Source organism: Pelmatolapia mariae, linkage group LG16_19 (assembly GCF_036321145.2).
Source record: "Pelmatolapia mariae isolate MD_Pm_ZW linkage group LG16_19, Pm_UMD_F_2, whole genome shotgun sequence".
In the NCBI taxonomy this organism is placed as follows: domain Eukaryota; kingdom Metazoa; phylum Chordata; class Actinopteri; order Cichliformes; family Cichlidae; genus Pelmatolapia; species Pelmatolapia mariae.
Genome location: NC_086241.1, coordinates 23,620,001 through 23,635,000, shown reverse-complemented (window position 1 = coordinate 23,635,000; position 15,000 = coordinate 23,620,001). Strand labels below are relative to the sequence as shown.

At 38.7% G+C, this 15,000-nt stretch overlaps 1 protein-coding gene across 4 annotated transcripts in view; it reads left to right on the top strand.

The window, feature by feature from the left end:
* Window positions 1-15,000, top strand: part of nalcn (sodium leak channel, non-selective) — a 68,367-nt gene that overhangs the window by 12,095 nt on the left and 41,272 nt on the right. For all 4 annotated transcript variants that reach the window (XM_063497373.1, XM_063497372.1, XM_063497370.1 and 1 more), the window contains 3 exons: window positions 1,235-1,377; window positions 1,651-1,755; window positions 6,175-6,261. In XM_063497373.1, the coding sequence (XP_063353443.1) occupies window positions 1,235-1,377; window positions 1,651-1,755; window positions 6,175-6,261 (335 nt within the window). The remainder of the gene's footprint in view (window positions 1-1,234; window positions 1,378-1,650; window positions 1,756-6,174; window positions 6,262-15,000) is intronic.

Sequence of the window (15,000 nt, the reverse complement as noted above, 5' to 3'; positions counted from 1 at the left end):
TAAACATTTAACTAGAAAATTTCACCTTCAAGGCTTCCATATATTTGATCAAGACCTGTGAAAAAAATGACGTTGTTTTGTCTATTCTACATAGCTCAAAAAATATTAAAAAAATACACTTTGAAAACACATCAGCCCTCCAGGTAAAAAAAAAATCATGCTAGTTATCAGATAGGGCCTGGGTAATCTGCTAGGGACGAAAGGATGAGACATAGTTTGGTGGAAATGAAAGTTATAAACCTACAGAAGGGCTGAATCCAAAGACAAAATGAAAAAATGATGCTGCAGACTAGTCCATTTCGCTGAAATTTCATTTCAGCAATTCAAAATGTTATTCAGTTGTTTGTTAGGAATAAGCTACTCACATGACAAAGTCTTGATTCTCACCTAGAGGAAATATACAGTGTTTTAAGAAGAATCATCCAATTTCAAAAGGCTATATTTTTTAAAGCAATGCACATAAAATCTTGCAATAATTTTTGAAATGCATGGCTGAATATTAAGTTTTACATACAAAACTTAACAGTTTTGACAAGGCAGCCATGAGAAACGCACGTAATGGCTGGATAATTAAAGCACTTTAAAATCGGATGATTCTTTTTGATACACCTTGTATGTTTGAATGGTAATAGTTTAACTGGGGAACTCAACCTTTTGATGACAGTTGCCAACTACTTGTTTCCAATCTAACACTGATTAATTTGTGCAGAGAAGAATATTATATGCCTCAGAAAAGTAAAATGAGAAAGTTCACTCTACTTTTTCAAGCAGTACAATAACTTGAAATAGTGTTTCTCCATAAAATCATCTTTGGCTAAGACTTAATAGAACAGACAGTTCCTTTGCAAAGAGCATGTTAATCAGAAAAACAGCCAAGATTTAATTTTTGAATTTTTTTTGCTTGGCCTGCTGACATAATTTATGTTAATTAGAGGCATCAAAGATGAGTTGATTGGGTTTGAGTCTGGCAAACAGAATTTCCCGTCTTGTCATTATAACAAAGGGAACTATGAGGACTCTGTGAGCTGTCAGAGTAAACACTCATTATAGGTAAAAAGAGAAACTCAAACTGTTATCTTTTTAAATGGCTTAGTCTTCGGGGGAAACATAATAATTGGTGTGCGGTTCACAGACATCGACATGTTAAGCAAAAGACAGATGCTGACGTTTGTTTCTTCAGAAATCAGCTTCTCATCTGACTGCTTCTTTCTGACTCTTGTGTGTTTTTGCTCAGGCACGAGTATCTTCACTGTGTATGAAGCTGCGTCACAGGAAGGCTGGGTGTTCCTCATGTACAGAGCCATTGACAGTTTCCCTCGCTGGCGCTCCTACTTCTACTTTATAACTCTGATTTTCTTCTTGGCATGGCTTGTCAAGGTTAGAGCTTGGCTCTCTCTGCTGCACTTTTCATGATAATTTCTGGAGATTGTTGAACACCGAAAGGTTAAGGTTAATTGACATAACCTAATATTTCACCTACAAACATGATGATTTACCCTTTTTAGTAGAATGTCCTCTGGCTAATGAGAGAATTAATGTCACATCTCAGACAGTGAAAGGAAATCAAGCAATGGGCTTGCACTTGGTCATTGACTTCGAATAGCCTGAGCGCTCTTACTCTATCGTTGTCCTCTTTTTTTCTTTTTACAGAATGTCTTCATTGCAGTCATCATTGAGACATTTGCTGAGATTAGAGTCCAGTTTCAGCAGATGTGGGGGTCAAGGAGCAGTACCACCTCTACTGCTACAACACAGGTACAACTGCTACAGAACCAAGCTAAAAGAATAATCCCATAAAACTGACAAATTGTATGTCTCTTACATTTTGACTTGCATTGGTGTTTTACAATTGATCTTTTTAAAACCTGTACACGTTGGTAATCAAGTGCATCAAATTCAGATGACTAGAACACAAACACATTTTGACACTATATAGATTTTTCACAGTGTGTTGTGATCCATAAATGCCTTCAGAAATCTAAAGAAATGACTCTTAAATGACTAGTATACAGTAAGTTTTTAATAGACCTTAGTGTATGTAAGCTCATATGTACTGTGTAAAAAAAATATACAGATAAAAATAATAATAAAAAAAAAAAGACAAGACATTTATGTGGCCATGTGACAAGTTGGCTCTCAGTAGCAGGAAAGGTTTACTCTATGAACTTGGTTGTTGACTGTGTGAAATGTTTCTTGCTTTTGTTGGGCCTTTACTGAATCATTCAGGGGACATAGTGAAAGCTGTGTCCGAATTGGTGGCATCAAGTCGGGCAGGTTCTCGGTGGGCGTTTGGCTCATCCAAGATTATGCATTTTCACAGATTGTGTTTGTTTTATCAGGGAAAAAATCCAATGGTACAGCTAAACACTAAATGCTGTTGCAAATCTGTTACCTCTCTACTCTTTATAGAATATAGCTTGCAACTTAACATTTTTGAGATATGCGCAGATCACAGTATTCAATGATGTCACTAATGGTCACATCAGCTGTTTCTAGCAAATGTCATGGTTATGGTGATTCAACATACGTACATTAACAAAAATATGTGGCTGTTGTTGTGTGTGTGCTCTTTGCAAGGCCCTTATACTGCATCATACCAGTCTGACAAGAGTGATTGGTGTGAGTAGATCTGTTATTCCAACAAAACCAAGGTCCCAAAAAAGAAATTGTTTTATGGCATGAATATCTGGGGTCACACTCATGAAAACTCAAAAAAGGCAGCTAGACTTTTGAAAAGAGGATTTCTCCTGTATTGACATGCATGGAAGAGAGTTTGGGAATCTCATCAGCATGTCTTGGGTGTCCCTTTCCAGAACGTACTGAAGGATTATACCCTTGGGATTTACCATAAGAGTTGAACAGCATGGCTGGAAAGGGGATCTTCTTAACTACCTTGTTCAGCTTTGTTTTGCAGTGTCTATCTCACGCATCCTGTCTGTGTGCTATCTGCTACTTGAAGCCAGGGATCTCTGCCTGAATTTGTCTGCTGCACCTCAGGGAGCTCTTTAGGGCATCAGTCCTTTGCTTTACAGTTCTTTCTTGACGTTTCTGTGCCAGGCGTCTTTAGATCAACCACGGTTTGTTTGCCACCAGGTGTATCCAGCGCACTGCTGGCACGAGGCGAGTTGTGTGGCATGCGACAGACATGTTCCAGCCATCTCCATTGGTACAGTTTGTCTGTCCTGCTCTGCAGATTTTCCCTTGAGATGATGTTTAGCTGAAAGCTCTCGAGAGCAGCTCCAATTTCATTTTGAGTATGAACATGATCTTTTAGTTATACAGGGAACGATCTTGAAAATACTAAGCTTTGTCTGAATGCTGGGTTGATGGAGCTTCAAAAAGACTTCAGCATGTGAGCTTTTCATAACCTTTGATAATTGATAATTTGATAACCTTTGATTTTGATTAATTTCTCTCATTTCTTCTTATCACAACACCACTGCTATGCAATAACCCGCAGAAATAATGTTATAGCAAGATAACTAAAGTTGTATACATTACATTTTATTGTATTTAATGTATTCATTATGGAGCACTAAGGAATTGACATCTCCAAAGGCTAAATAGAGAAATAACAAAAAACAAATGTCCTTTAGCAACAATTAAATAATACATTTTAAAAAAACAACTTAGATATGTGAAAGCAAATTGCAAGACTGAACTTAAGAGTTTCTTTGGTCTTATATTTGCTTCTGGAGTTTTCCTTTCACTATTTGCAAATTGTTTTGAAACTATATAGGGACATCAACAAGAGAGAGAGAAATTATCAGGAATATTCACAGATGTTAATGCCCCAAGAGCTATTGAGGAACATATAAAAGTGATTTATGTGACAAAATATAATTTGAGGCTCATTCTATAAATGGTTTCTTATTGTGGATTGTGTGTAGCCAACCTCTAATGAAGACAGTACAACAATATATAACAAATATGTTATGAATCCATGTGCAAATTTGCATTTGGCAATTGTGTTGATGGTAAAGCTAAGAAGCCAGTGTTTGGTTTAGAGTTTAAAAATTTGACATGAATAATCCGAATGATGTCGACCTGACAAGCAGTGAACTGCAGACGTTTTTTCCACTGAGTCCTGAAAATGATTCTTCTTGTAATGTCATGAAAGTAAAACCTCTGCTACTTCACTCATGAATGGAAAACAGGCTAGTGCCACTGGCATACTCCTGTGACCTTGAAAACAATTAGCCTTTCTTGCCATTATCAAAATTAATCATAATCACATCGTCATGCCCCAGTCTTTATCTTAGAGGGGGGAAAACTAATTAGCTGTGGTGTAACACTTAACTGTCAATCACAGATGATGAAAAGAATATGATCCATTCTTAAGGTTCCCCGGAGAGAGCAAGGTTGGTATAAGGTGGCCCTGGGAGATACTACCCATTCTATACTCCCTATTTCTTGTCTTTGCTATATTGTCTCCCGATTATTGCAGCTTTTAATAGAGATTAGGGTGGAAAGCTTAACTGCGTTGATTAAAAATGGAAAAAAAATGAAAAGGATAAATCAGCCTTTGTTTGACAAGATCAGACTTTAAGTTCTATATTCTGATGAGCAGTTATGAAGTGCTGAACATTAAGCTGAAACATAGTGTAACTTTATCTTGGTTTGTCTTTAGCAGAATAATATCAACTTTAAATTTTTGATATCAACGTTGATATCAGCATTGTTTTTGCTGATATAAAAGCAAAACAAAGCTAATGGCATGCTATGGATTTGACATCAGTCTATGTGATTTTAAATGATGTAGTAGATATCAAAGCTGAAACAGTGTGCAGCAGGTGGGATGGTGGGTATGTAATCACAGAATAGGATGACAAATGATGCAGGCATGTTAAAAATGTTTTATGTGTGAGAAGCCAGCAGCTGCAGATCAGTCCACACGTTTGTGTTTTACGCTGCTCACATCACTTCAGAGAAAATTCATGATACAAAAGGATTTAATCCACCACCTACTGCATGGAATGATTTCAAGGACAGTCAGGCCAAAAACACTATACCAGCTCATTTGCTAAATAAATCATTAATATTCCAGATTAAGTCACATCTGGCTCGTGTAGAGTTCAAAAGCAGTGTTCTCCTGTTTTCAGATTAGTCAGTTTTGTTTTTTAATTTAATTCTAGCTGCATGTTAGTACATTGTTGGCATTGTGTTGGTCAGTGCTCTGCTTTGGACCAGACCAAAATGTCACGGTAAATGACTGCCGTGTATTTCATACAAGCATTTTGGTCACCAGAGGGTGAATACTGAATTTAGTCAACTTTTGACTCTGCTATTTGTTGTTCCTACATGATCACCTAAAGTTTCCCCACCACCAGGCCAAATTTTACTTCATGGCATGTCGCAGCTAATGCATAAATGCCCATAAAATTAATAACATTGCTGCCATATAGTAATTTAACACAATTAATAATAATGTCCAGGTCTGCCAGGAACAAGGGGATTTTTTAAAATCGAATAATACTGTTGTTTTGAGCACCTGCCTTTAAATGTTTCCTGTAGCCTGACTACGAGATTTGTTGTGCTACATTCCGTCAACCCTCATTTTTCTCTGTATGTTTGCTTTAGGATCACATAGTTTTCTCCAGCCTAGGCAGCAAATTAATTTTCAGTGAAATTATGGTTTGTGTGTTATTAATTTAGATTTTCTATAATATTAATTATTTGAAACTGGGATTAGCATCTGCCTGAGTGGCTATAAACACTTGATCTTGCTGTGATACTGATACATGGCAATCACAGCATGTTTGCTGTATATGAGTTATTGTAATGTTTGGCAGCTAACTGAAATAAACACTTTTGGTTGATTCTTAATATCAAGTTAACTCATATGTCTAATTTGTTATATTTAAGATTTGGTAGAACTGTTATTAAAGAGTGAACCAGCTGTCTTGTGTATTTGAAAGTCTCTGCTCTGATATTTGCTTGTTTTTATTTCCGGTGTTAGGTCCTTAGGCCTGCATACTGTATTTAGTAGCTATCACACTGCTTGTGTGGGTTGGTTCTGTGTGTATGCCTTCAGCTTTTTTCTGGCCACAGATGTCTTATGAAGATGTAGCCTAGGGGTTGAAATGTCTGTTGTGTCCAGTGTTTTGAATGGTATGGAGATTTTATGTGTGTGTGTGTTCGTTCTTCCACTTACATGCTGTCCTTGTGCCTCAGATGTTCCATGAAGATGCTGCTGGGGGATGGCAGCTTGTTGCTGTGGACGTCAACAAACCACATGGCCGAGCGCCTGCCTGCCTCCAGGTAAACACGTCACACGATTAATATGCTGCTGGTGTAAACTGTTTCTTTTTCCTCTCATATGCACCTGCATAATTCCTATTCTGTCTATTAACAAAAAAGCAGATAACTTCATTCTCTTAACAGCAGCTGTAGACGGATGCAGTATCACATCATTGTTTTTGCATTTGTTTCTTTCTTTAGTGGCTGAACAGTGTCAAACAGTTAAGTGATGGGATTTAAAATGAGGGGAGGCTCATGTTTGATGTGTAACGCTGCGCTAATGATGTCGCTCCAGTGACAGATGGGTTTTAAATGACTTCTACATGATGGACACCACTGGTGCCTCGTGGTTGGTGTGATCCAAATGGTTGGGCTTTAAAGATAAGCTGAAAGCGGCGGGTGTTGTTTGCAGCTGGCCCGCTGTTGATAGCGGTGTGTTGTGGTGTAAAAAGCTGGGCCCTTGCTGTGAAAGACTGCCAATGGAGTCTGCAGCTATGTGAAGGTGGATGGCTGTCAGCATGCCCTAATGGAGTTAAAGCTGCTCTGGAGCTAGGTTTTAAGGACGCATGCACACATAAACAGAGCAAGGAAGAGAGTGCAAATAATAACAGGGAAATTTGAAGAAGGGAAGGAAAGAGAAAATGCGAAATATGCAGTATTCCCATTAAAGCAGCATGTCCCCCAGAGCCTCATCATCGGTTGAAGGAAAGATTTAGATACAGGGATAACCAGAGGGATAAACACGGCTGACTTCCCTCTGAGCCCTGTGCTGCATTACAAGGAACAATCAAAGACTTCTTCATTTGCCTTATTCACTCATAACAAATAGCTATTATTGTCATTATGTGATAACAAGAAGACCATTTCCAACAGTAGAAAGGTTAATGGAGTGAAAGACAGCAGCATTAGGTCACGTTTATAGCACTGGGTCAAAAAAGACAGCTTCTGTTTTAGTCAGACTGCTGTGTGGATGAATTGCGGGTTAGATTGCATTCGCCTCCAGTAAAACTACGAGCAGATGGGCAGAAAGAAGCTGAATCTGGTGAACGTTTACCTCAAAGGCCATGCTTTCTTGTTTGATTGCTTTGCTGTACATAATTCTGGATTTTTGCTTCAACATCATTAACTGCTGATAATAGGATAGGAGAAAGGAAAGGATTTTTTTTAAGTCATATACCAGAGGATACAGATGCTGTGGGGCCGGCTCCCTGTGAGAGGGCGCAAGCTTCACAGTGAACTGGTAGATGCAAGGCAACTCACACTACCATCACATGGACTGTTGGAAATGGCCTTGAAATTGTGATAGATGAACATCTGTCTCTGATAACCAAACACAGAAACATAGGATAGGAATGATCCTGATATTGCTTTATTAACTTCAGCAAAATATATTTCATATTAAGGCCAGGAGTAGACAATGCATGTATTATAACAATAAAAAGAGTTTTAAAAGGACTTGTCACAATGAAGTATCCGGTCTGTGTATTGAACCGAGTATGTGATTTAACTTTTCTTTTCACTTTGCAATAATGCCAAGATGCCGTCACATTTTTTGCTTATTGATTATTGCTAATTATAAGAATATACATTTTTATTATGCTGCTAACACTGAGGATGACCCTGTTTCATCTTCTATTTGCCCTACATAAAACCATAATTCACAAAGTAAGAATTAAGTCACATTAAATAGGATTTGAAACTAGCAAGTAGGAAAAGGTTTGCTTTTTTCCCCCTTAAACTTCTAAAGAATGTACATTTTCAGAACGCCTCCTCATTGCTTTTACTTTTCAGACATGGAAGCTACATCCATCTTTTATTTACAGTCTAAGGCTAGAATTTCATACTAATACAATTTTAAAGTAAAAATAGTCTAAAATAGTCTCTGAGATGTTTTTACTATGTCTAGGGGTTATTGTTACAGGTCCATCAGTGCATTGCAGAAGTTGTCCTTATTGCTGAAAAGACATTGCTGGATGGTAATTAAGGCAGCTGAGATGTTACATTGGTAACTGAGTGAATAACTGGATACGTGGCTCTGTCAGTTTAACATGAAAACATTAAGCAAAGTACGTACTGCAGTGTATTTATAAAAGCATATGTTAGCTAAATATTTAGTATATATTACTATGGGATTTCAGATCCTACCGTCAAAATAGCCTAGATGATTTTCATGTTTCCATGGTAACAATCAGTGACATGTGTTTACCAATGATACCATCTGACAAAAGCTGAGGAAAATCTGCCTTGCAGATAGACTTGAGTGCAAGCAAGGAAAATAAGATTTTGTTTAAATAACCTGCTGAAACTTTTGTTTTAGTTTGTTTGTTCAGTTGAGATTCTTATTTTTTTAAGCTGGTATGTAAATGTTTTAGCCTGCTTGTGCATTCAGTGTGTCAAATGTGAGGCAAATAATGATTAAGTATTAGCTGAATACTTGTGACTGATTTTGACATGTATTGTACAGTGCTAATCTCAAAAGTCTTCCATTGTTTTCTGGTGCCAGTCAGACACTGACAGCAGTTTGTGGCATGTAAAGCCATCAAAGCACTCTGAAAATGTTTTGATGTTTTCATGTTGTCAAAAACACTGCAAGATCTAACCCAGCTCTTCAAACCAAACCAGAAAGGCCTAATCAGAGATCACAAAATAGGGTTTTAAGTAAGGAAACATGTTACAGGTTTCACAGATTAGTTGTTGAAAGAGGTTAATCTCATCTAAAATGCGTTGTACACAAAATATTCACCAGTATTGACTTGAAGAATTATTCTTTTATTTTTAAAGGACTTTAATTTAAACTGTCTCCTAATTTATTGGAACAGGCCAGTCCATAATGTGCTTTGACTTCTAATGAGAAAGCATAATAAAGACAAACAACACACTGTTCATTATTAAATCATGATATTTCCCACTGCAAATGGTACTTCAGACTTAGAATTTCCTTAAGGTATTACAATTTTTAGATATTGTTATATTTAAATAAAAGAAATGTAACTGAAAATCACTGTAAAATGAGTTTAAATGGGAAAGATATGGGATTGATTGCATTGACAATTAGTGTAGGTGCACCTGTGTATCTGTGCATCGATGTGTCGTGGGCAGTTGTACACAGTAGTTTACTCAATGTATGTAAATGTGATTTAAAAAAAACACACATTTCTCTTCTCTGATGTAATGGTTGGTGTGAGAAGGCATGCCATATTACACCAGTATCAGATTATTGATGGATGCCCCTTGCACTCTTTCTTTAAAGCCTTGCCAAACACTGTATTTCTTTGCTTTTTCATCCATATCAGAAGGGAACAGTGTTAGCTGACTTGACAGGTAGAGTGAAGACAGGTAGTGGAGATCCAGCCTGCAGGGCCATCTGTGAGTGCTGGGGAAGTGAAGTGTGAGTTTCTGTTCTGCTCTGCCTGGCTCCAGAGTAATTGGCCGTCAAATGATTAAAATGTTTCAGCGCTGGCAGGTGGGTGCTTTCTGCAGATAGGAGACCCGTGTGTATCCTGCGTTTTTCTGCTGCTGGCTCACCTATTACCGTCGGAATGTCTTTGAAACTACGTGCAAGTGTCCGGTCATGCCTCTGCGTCTTCGACAGGCAGCCCGGCGATCTGCCTGCAGACGTCTGCGTATTTGTTCGTGTGCGTGTGTGTCAGTCTGGGTCTGTCTTGGTCCAATCTGGCTGCAGCAGTTGGAGATAGCACATAATTGATTAACCACCTGCTCTTTTTGGAGACGGGGAGGAAATGGCAGCTTCCTCTCCTGAGGGGCTACAAACAAAAATAGCCCTCTAAGCAGGGAGCACCTTCACTTTCCTCGTCCACTCTAACAGCTGTTTTTCTAATGTTTTTATTATCTCATTTTTAACTAATGCTGTCTTACAGCAGTATAGTCTTAATCAAAATTTTGACAACATATGGCATCCTCGTTGTCATTTTTGTTGAATTAGAATATTCTCTTCCTTTCGCTTTCGGACAGTAAAAACTTTACATTTGCATATTTATGCTCATGAAATCTACCAACAATCATTTTCATATACATATTTGCATGTTTCTCTTTGCTATAGCATTAAAAGCATATTTTTATGTTTAGACATTATAATCAGCAGTAGAGTTTAGAATTAAGGGCTGTGAGAACAAAAGACATGCAGTGTTCCTGTGAGTTTTTAGTAGTGCCTGTAAGAGCCATCTTACATTCAGAAGGTCTCTTTTTGCTATATTTTAATCACACAGACTGCTTGGACAGTATTTATTTAAGGGTTTTCAGTCGGAGACCGGTGGAGGTTAATGAAGCATTCTGTTCCTTTCCCCATAGATTTGGTCTGCTAATTAGCCCCTGATGCTCCACCGTGCCATAATTATACCGCAGACTGGTGCTTTGGCTGCTATAGGCAAAATAAAGAGAAATACTCACTGCAGATATATACTATTGGAGTCAATAATTAAAAGAGCTTCAAATGACCACTTAGGGAGAGTGGAAAAACAATAATGAATGTTCAGGTCTTCTAGTAATCCAGCAAAGTCATGTGTTTAATTTTGCGTTGTCTCTTTGCCAATGAGCAGTTGCTGTTCCTCACTCCTCATCTTCAGAGCTAATTGCAGTGTGATGGATAAACCACTAGCTTACTGAGCAAAAGGAGGATCTTTTTGACCTCTCTCCCCATAAAGCCAGAGGTTATTGATTCTCTTGAGCTCCCTATTTGTCCCTGCCACTGATCTTTGTCTTCTGGATCTTCTCAGTGACACCACTCGTATCCTTTTAGGCAGCCACACAAACACAAAGATCTACAATGTGTGAAGGTTAAGGTCAGTTTGACTCTGCGTGGAAGGAGAAAGAGGGTACAAAGAAGGGAAATTAGATGAGGAGAACACAGGATGCAGAAAAGAAAGACATAGCAAGGTAGGTAGTGCATATGTGTGTAATGTGAAATGGATCATCTACAAGAAGAAAGTGAACAACATGTGACTGTTCCTGTGAGATCAGCTCTGAATGTAATTGTTCTTTCAGTCTAGACAGGAGCACAGTGATATATTTTCTGAAATTAGATACACCACACAGTCCTATTCTAGGACTAAGACACGGAATGGACGCAGAGGTGGCAAAGCCAGCAGATATTAAAGGGAGACCATCATGTTTTATTAAGACCCTTTTTCCAGCCAGAGACATGAGTCAGCCTGCTGTAGTCAAGGCCGTAATAAGTCAAGGGGCACCCACTTAACTTGATCCACAGCCCAGTAAGACTTTATGCACCCACTCCTTCAGCCAAAAGCTTTGAATTACAATAACTCTGTGTTGATATCTTAATTTGACAGTAGGCTTCTGAATTACGATGTTTGGTTTGCATATTTTATTTATTTATTTTTTTAATTCGGTTGGAATAAAAAAGCCTTAAGAGAACTCTTTGTCAAGTATAGAGACTTAAAAGATAACTCAAGCAAAACAGTCTGTAATCCCACTCAAGTTCTTCTTAATCTCAGTAAACAGGAGAGAGAAAACTGTAGCAGCAGTAGGTGCCAGAACATGGCCCAGTCTGTTGGTAACAATTCCTGTGTGACTACTGCTTTTCCCTGCCAGCTATGTGCACATGTGCTACACTCCTCTCATGTACCAGCGGAAAGAGCATTTGTCCTCCTTGGCAGTCTGAGGGAACAGACAGAAGACGAGGAAGCAGCCAGTCTGCGTCTCTTTGTTGATTGTGTTACAGTTGCAGGCCCTGGAAAATTTCCAGGTATTATGGATATTTTCCCATCAATCAGAGGATCGGTCTCTTTACTTACAGCGGCTTGTGTCACTACATCTCTTATATGAGGACAGCTGAATGTTGTCTCAGCTCTTTGGTGAGATTATGGTTTATTCTTCACTGACCAGAGCCGTTAGTGAGTGAGAATTTGTTTCACTGTTCAGATTGACTTAGCATTAAGGAACAAAAGTGCACAAGTCAAGTAACGAGAAGTCTTCATAAAAAGAGAAATAGATGTTCATTACCTATTCCTTTGTATTTTTTCAATTGCACTTTTCATTTTACCAGAGAAAAACACACACTGAGTGCTCTTTTTCGCTAGATACCAATTTGCATGCCAGTCGAAATGATCTTTTCTCCACAACGCTATTTGCATGTATAATTTCCATCATGGACAATCTGTTGCAGTCTAGAAAATAAGAGCTGAGTACATGCTGCATGTCGGAGGTATGCTGTGCTATGTATTGGAAATTAAAGTTTGCTTCACTCACGGAGAAAATTGTGCTATTATTCCCTGGAAAAAAGACAAAATCGCAACTTAATGTGTAGCTGCTTGCAACACTTGAATTCACCATGTCTCTCTCTCTCACTTTTTGTGTGTGTGTGTGTGTGTGTGTGTGTGTGTGTGTGTGTGTGTGTGTGTGTGTGTGTGTCATTAGTAACTTTTGTGTGGAACTTCAGGAAGCAGTTGCTAGTAAATGTGAGGTGGACATTACATTTCAAATATGTGGATGCTTATATATAGTATATAGTTTAGTATCTGTATATTGTCATGTCGTAGATTTGGGAGAAAACAAGAAATTGATTAAAATGTTCTATTCTATTTCAGCAATCATCAACTTCATATATTTATATTTATACAAGCAGTGTTTTTATACGTTGTGTGTGTGTGTGTGTGTGTGTGTGTGTGTGTGTGTGTGTGTGTGTGTGTGTGTGTGTGTGTGTGTGTGTATCTGCGCGCACGCATGATTGTGCCTGTGTGCAATGAGCACCTGGTATTTCAAAGAATCAGCCAGAGGCAGCTCAAATAAATAGCATCCATCAAACAAGTGGCAAAGGATTTCAGAGACATACAAGCTGAGGAACATCAAACAGCAGGGGAGAGCCTTCTTGTCCTGGAGTTGATGCTCTTAAATTGATTCTGACATCTTGAGGCCATACAGGGTGTGCCAGTGTCATCAGCTGCATTAGGGAAACTCAGCCATTTTGCCTTTGGAACAACATGGAGAGTGTTATACGGCGAATTGCTCTGCATGTTTAGGCAATTTGGCGCAAATGGCAGCGTGAGGGCAAGATCAAAAGGTTGTTTTGTGGCAGACGTGAATGGTTACAGGGCTGTATCTCCATATGACAGATGTTCGAAGTAGACACTGCTCTCCAGGTTTTCTTAGAGATGTGATTCCCAAAAGCTGACAGAGAATATGGGCAAAGTCAGGACCTTAAGAAAATTGACTGCTTCATACACACAAGCATGTACTTTCTGCTCTCTGTCAGTATGCCTCTGTCTTGCTTCTTCACACACACACACACACACACACACACACACACACACACACACACACAGATCCATTCAGCCAAAACACCCATGGGGGAGAACGTCTGGTTGCTGGAAATGTCAAACTGCTTTGTCACGTCCAATCTCAGTCAGGGAGCTTAAGCACTGTGTGTCTAGAGTGGGCATGTGTAAGTTCGACACAAAAACACCCATCCCCAAGGCTATGAGCTCTGTTAGCCTAGCCAGTAAGTTGAGTTTTCAAAAGTAGGAAGAATTTTACAACAAACATAAAGTGAAAAAAGAAAAAGATTTGTGAAAGATTTGGCTGACTATACTGGCAGTTTCATAGCTCTGTATATGACTGGGTCTTATGCAAATGACATCATCTTAAAGAGCACCTTAACACCAGCTGAAGATCTTGTTTTTGCTGACATCCAGTGGTTTACGTTTTCATCCACCTGCCGTGATGTAAAAGTTAGGGTGCTGTTGCTTGACCAGTCGATTGAATTTTTGATCACATCCAACCCAGCATGCATGATACGGGAATCACACTAGAAAAGTTCAACCAGAGAGGGCAGCCAAACACTCCTTTGTTAGCCTGGATTTTAAGCCCAAGTTTATTTTAAGCTGTCAGAAACTTAAGGATATTACTAACCTGTCTCTTAGTATTTAAGACTGTGAAAGCAATGATCCCGGGAAAGTGAACTCAGTAGAATTTAGACATATGTCTAACCGATTCATACCCACAATTGCCCCTGAACCTGTGTGCTTAACCTCAAAACTGCTCCTTTTAACCCCCTCACTTTTTAACCCTCTTTATTGTAATGCAGCCCTCTGCTGGTTAACAGTCTGCTGCTTTTTGGTTAGCTTTATTAGGAAGGTTAGAGAAAGTCAGAATTAAAGAAACCAATATAGACATATAGGAGACAGAATACTGGCAATGATACCAGTGCCATTGCTCCTGACAGAAGTCTGTTTTTGTACTGTAAGAGATTTTTTTCAGGTAAACATAAGTGTGGTAAAACAGCATGCAATACATCATGTAATATACCTGTCATTCTGTAGCTTGGTTGTGTAAGTTTATCTAATAATTCCTCATCACTTCACTTGTTTTCAAAGCAAACTGACTGCAGATCTGGATTTCTAGACTTTTGAGTTTGTACTGTAAGTGTCCTTGTGTGTAGGAGGGTGAATGGCAGGGGGCCCATTTTCCTGGGGCGAATTTGATCTTTCCAGCAATGTTGCAAACGATCTTCATCTGTCTTAAAGTCTTCCTCTCACTTTTCACTTTTTCAGTCCTTCCTATTGCTAATCTCACATGCAAGTCTTTTTTTAGGGTGAGTCGTTCTACCCACTCACATGCTGTTCATCCTGCCATATACAATATGTGCAGTTTAGGGCTGTGATCACATCTGTCGCATTGTTTCCAAAAGAATGCGTCATTACCACATTTTTCTGAAAGAGCAGTCTGTGTCTCGGATCACTGTGGGTCAGTTTCTTCACATTCTCGTATTCCGTGATTATTTTCATC